Source organism: Ictidomys tridecemlineatus, chromosome 14 (genome assembly GCF_052094955.1).
Source record: "Ictidomys tridecemlineatus isolate mIctTri1 chromosome 14, mIctTri1.hap1, whole genome shotgun sequence".
In the NCBI taxonomy this organism is placed as follows: domain Eukaryota; kingdom Metazoa; phylum Chordata; class Mammalia; order Rodentia; family Sciuridae; genus Ictidomys; species Ictidomys tridecemlineatus.
The window spans coordinates 5,235,153-5,240,020 of NC_135490.1; the positions used below are offsets into that span (position 1 = coordinate 5,235,153).

The 4,868-nt window shown below is 49.4% G+C and overlaps 1 protein-coding gene across 1 annotated transcript; it reads right to left on the reverse strand.

The window, feature by feature from the left end:
* Positions 1-2,310: 2,310 nt before the first annotated feature.
* LOC101969863 (sperm-associated antigen 11B) lies at positions 2,311-4,461 on the reverse strand. The gene is made up of 3 exons (XM_005342529.2): positions 4,401-4,461; positions 3,739-3,888; positions 2,311-2,444 (listed from the first exon to the last, which is right to left on the reverse strand). Exons 1-3 carry the CDS (start codon positions 4,459-4,461, stop codon positions 2,311-2,313), a joined length of 345 nt encoding a protein of 114 aa, XP_005342586.2.
* Positions 4,462-4,868: the final 407 nt, after the last annotated feature.

Here is a 4,868-nt window from a genome sequence, read left to right on the forward strand (position 1 = left end):
CAGTGAGACCTTCTTCCCAAAGTTCAGGGAGAGGAAATTCTCTATTCTGCACTGCTCAGTCCCATCTCCGTGGGGCCTAAACCTCATTGGTTAGGCCTTGTACTCCACTCTGCCCTTCTTCCTTTTGCTCCAGGCATGGGGGATACTTCTTATTGTTTCTTAAATATACCAAACACACACATGCCTTGGGACATCACCATGTGCTGCTGTCCCCTTGGAATGCCCATGGCTCACCAGACAGTGACAGGTCTCTCTGTAACCCCTCCAGGTCCTTACCCAATAGCTACCTTCTCAGTGAGATTTTGGGCCTCTGAAATATCAACCCTCTGCCTGACAATTTGCATTCCCTCCCCTGATTTTCTTTTCCCATATCACTTTCTAACATACCATGTATTTTATTTTCATACTTTGCTTATGGTCTGACTTCCCAATAGAATGTGGGCTCCATGAAGGCAAAGACTTTGCGTATTATTGAATTACTTGTACATAGCATAATACCTGGGGTAGGGAAGATGCTTGCTAGTGTTTGTCGAATCAGTGAATGAGTGCGTGAAGGAGAGCAGAGATGTGACTGGATTCAAGGATAATGGTGACATGCTTGCTTTCTTTTTTCTCCATGTCTCTCAGTCATCCGAACTTTATTCTTCCTTTGAACACTTCTCCTCCCAGAGACCCTTATTCCCCCACTCTGCTCCCATGACTCATCAGTATTTAACTCTCACTCCATAAACAAATAAAAAGCCTCTTTCAGTAACTTTTTGTTCTTGTCACCCAAGGGACCCTGACTCCCTAGAACTAAATACCCCAGGCCACGTGGACAATGGAACTCAGTCTAGAAGCCTGGTGCCCTGTATCTTGGTGCTATGGCTGAGGGAAGATGGGGCGACCGTGGGGCGTCCTTCGTCCATCTGTTCTCCAGAACTACTTCCTGTTGGCTCAGGTGTCGCCTCTTCCAGGACTGCCTTCCACTGCCCCAAACTTTCTCCAGCCTCATCTTCTGGAACGGCACCATTTCCGGTCTCTCCTACTCCATCTCCCTCCATGTTTCCCCATTCTCTCTACCCCTCTTAAAAGTTAGCATCCCTCACCAGAGTCTCTCTTCTCCCCTAGAGATTCGTCTCTCATGATGGATTGTTACCATCCACAAGTGAATGGCCTCTTCCTGTCTGTCTCACTCTGTTCTCTCCTGGGATTCATATACTTCTGTTCAGCTCTCACTGAACTTGTGTGAAGTCCTTCCATTTCAACGCATCTGAAGCCAACCTGACTCTATGCTCCTCCTTGCTTCCTGGGGTAGCCTTGCTCACAGTCTTTGACGTCCCATTTGCCATTCCTTCTTTGGCACCAGACCTATAGACACCTCCTCTCTAGAATGCCCCCTGATGGTGTTTTCCTATAATCTACTATTTCTACTTCGGCACATTGGGTCTCTCTGAACTCCAGAGAAGACCACCTCTTACCTGGTATTTCTGCCTCTAGTCTTATGCATTTCTAGCCCATCCCAAAATCTGTTGTTAGAATGAATATTCAAAACTGAAAATTGAGCCACGTTGCCCTCCTCCAGCACCTGACAGCCTTCTCTTATGCAGGGCTCTTCAGAGTCCTGTCCGCTTGCCTTGAAAATGCCGCAGCATCACCTACACAAGCCTCAGCTGCTGCTGAGAATCACCCTCTCTTTGCAACTCGGTTGGGCTTCTCCCCATTTACTTCACACCTCTACATCTCAGAGCTTTGTATAAACTGTACCCTCTGCTTAAAGATCTCTGCCTTCCTCTGCCAAATTAATAAATTCCCAATCATGTGCAAGTCCTTCTCACATCCCAGGAACCCTTTCTTGATTCTCCTATATTTGTCTGCTGCATGTTTTTCTTGGCCTCCATCCACATGATAACATATGCAGCATTTTATTGTTTTTATGTATTTAGGAATTTGTTTCCCCACGTCTTCTTCAGGTTCCTAATTTACAACATTTCTCAGTGCCTAAAGCAAAGTAAGTACTCAGCAAATACTTATTAAATAAAAGAACACATTGCTTGAAGCTTTTCCATGAAACTTTATTACCTCCACACCCACCAGCACACAAATTGTGATTTTGAACATGTTGCTCATCTCAGGCTGTCACCTTCTGTAAGGTTGTCTTTGGGCATCTATTTTGCTACAAGAAAATGTTTAGCTGGTTTGTTGCTCATGGCAATGCCTCAGATCCTGTCTTCTGAGACACTTCTCCAAGAAGAACCTGCATCTGTATTGACCTCATGGCCCAGAGGGCAGACAGGTGGACAGAGCATCCCTGTTTCTGCTTTGGTGACATCAGTTCCTGGGTAAACAGCAGGCATCTTTCTTTTTAGAGCAGTAGCCGACTTGTGTTTCCAGATAATTACAATATTCTTGACAGAGACCTTCAGCTTTCTTGCAGTTGACAACTTTCAGAGCTGGTTCAGGTTCTGCATAAGAAACATCAAAGTCAGCCTCTTAAGGTTGTCTCAGGAATGGAACAGTGGCCATGTTAGCTCTTAAGGACAGGGTGGGAGATGGCAGTGGGTATAAAACTTCTTCCTGTCATCACACTTTGACGTTCTGAACTGTAGACACTCCAGACCTGTTGCTCCAGACCTTCTGGGTCCCCTCAGCTCTCTCGTTAGTCAAGTAGGAGGAACAGTCCTGTTACGTAAAGCCCTGCTAGCTAAATGCCTGGAATTGCACTTGTGTGTATTTGTGCTAGTCTCCTTTCCCTTCCCTTGGGAGGAGAGCCAGTCCAGTAAGTCCTTTGAAATTGGAGGCCACTTCCAGAGAGACTGAGGTGAGGATAAAGCAGAAATTAAAGCTGGTGGGACTTAATGCTGAATTTACCAGAAATCTGACAACACCCTCTTGTCCTCCTCCACTGAGATGCTCATCTGGTTTTTCCTGTTTCAGGGTCAGCAATGAATCTGGGAATAAGAGCAGCCCAGAAACCAGTGTTTCCTGCAGGCCTTGTGGATATGCAAGTGGTCCTGGGCAGGGAGGCCCTGGAGACTGACCAGGGCTGTCCTGAGAGTCCAAAAGAGTAGCCTGGGCTGTGGTTCCAAGTCACTTCCTGTTTCCTCCTCACTCAAGGAGATGGCATACAGTGTGTGCTGTGTCCCCATCCCCAGGAATCGGTCCCTGAACTCACTTCACACCTGGCACTTAGAGGTGTCCAGTAAATTCCCGTGCAGCGAGAGACCTGTGAAGTCTCCTGGCAGGAGGAGAGTGATCAGTCATAGTGTCTCCTCTGGCTACTCAGACTCTACAGAAGAGCCTTAGAGAATTCACCTCCTGGTCCCACAGTATGTCCATATTTCATGAGGCCCTCAGTGATCGCCCCAGAGAAGGCTGTAAGACCTCCACAGCCCACAGTGCAGGGTGGTGCCTGCCTATAATCCCTGCAGCCTCAGAGGCCAAGGCAGGAGGGTTGCAAGTTTGAAGACAGGCATGGCACTCAGCCAGACTCTGTCTCAAAAAAATAAGAAAGGAGGGTTGTGGATGCAGCTCAGGGGCAGAGTGCCCTTGGATTCAATCCGCAGTGCCTCAAATGTGTGAATCCACTTCCCCCACACACACCTCGCATGGCCCTCCTGATAGGTAGGAGGACAGAACCACACACACAACACCTACGTCCACCCAGACCCGTCCACAGTCACCTTCCCCTCTCATTCATTCAGCTGAATGAGATGTCCCAAGTGGTGAACTTGTCACACACGTTGGCACCTGACTCACCAAGAAAAGGGGGAGTTCGCGGTTGGAAGTAGCGCCTTACTTGGTGATGCACCTCAGGAGACCCGTTTGCTCCTTGCCCAGGAGCTCCTTCCTGGGGGCCGCTGGGGACCTCAGTGCCTGAGGAGTTCACAGAGAGGGCTCTGGGCGAGCCTGTGAGAATGCAGATGCAGGGGGGTTCAGTGCTCTCCATTCAGCAACCCACGGGGACAGGGCCCCTGTAAGGGGCAGGGACGGTGGGCAATGGGATGGGGTAAGGTGGAAGAGTGCCCGGTGCTACCTGAGCGTGTGCACACTTGTGTACATGTGCATGAGTGTGTGTTGAGGGGAAGAAGAGAAGAATGGTGGTGAAAAGCTATTTGTGCAGAGACGTCTCCAGTGCAGTTGCCAGGATTCCCTAAGACTTAATGTCGTCCTCCATAAGGGGCGAGGAATGTTCCAGAAATAAGAAAACAAAGTGAAAGGAAGGACCTTCTTGCTTGGGAAATCAGTGCCATCAGCACATTCAAAGTGTCTGAGAACCCCTCTCAGGGACTTCTGCCCGAAAGTCCCATCAGGAAAACGTGCTCCTGGGACTTAGGGTCTCACTGGCCAGCCTGGACTTCCAGGCCTCAGCAAAGACTTTTGCGGGAGACCCTGGCTCCCAGGAAATCTTTCTCTTTTACCTGGGAACAGCAGGGCCACAAGGAGAAGGCTGATGAAGGGAGGGTGGAGTCGCTGAGCCATGTCTGCCATGGGGACTGCGAGCTGAGGGCCCCAGAGTGGGCAGGCGGGTGGGTACCTTTATAGAGCCGGCCGGGTGAGTGGGCTGGGAGCATGGAGAGCTGTGTTCCCGAGTCCTCAGTCACAAAGGGCACAGAGGACACATCATATTCCCACTGTTCGCAGAACAAACACTGAGTCCTGTGTTCTCCCCTCACCTTGGGTGGGTTTGGTGAATTAGAACAGAAGGACAGAGGTGGGAGGAGATGAAAGGCATGGAAAGGCGGAATAAACACGCTGTTATTCCTACAGCGTCTCCCACTAGCTCTGCAGCCCCTGAAGTTCTTTAAAACAATGAAACAACAAGGCCGCCATGTTGCTTCTGTGGCACCTGCTTGCCTTAGTGTGGAGAATCCTGTGTGGGGACATGA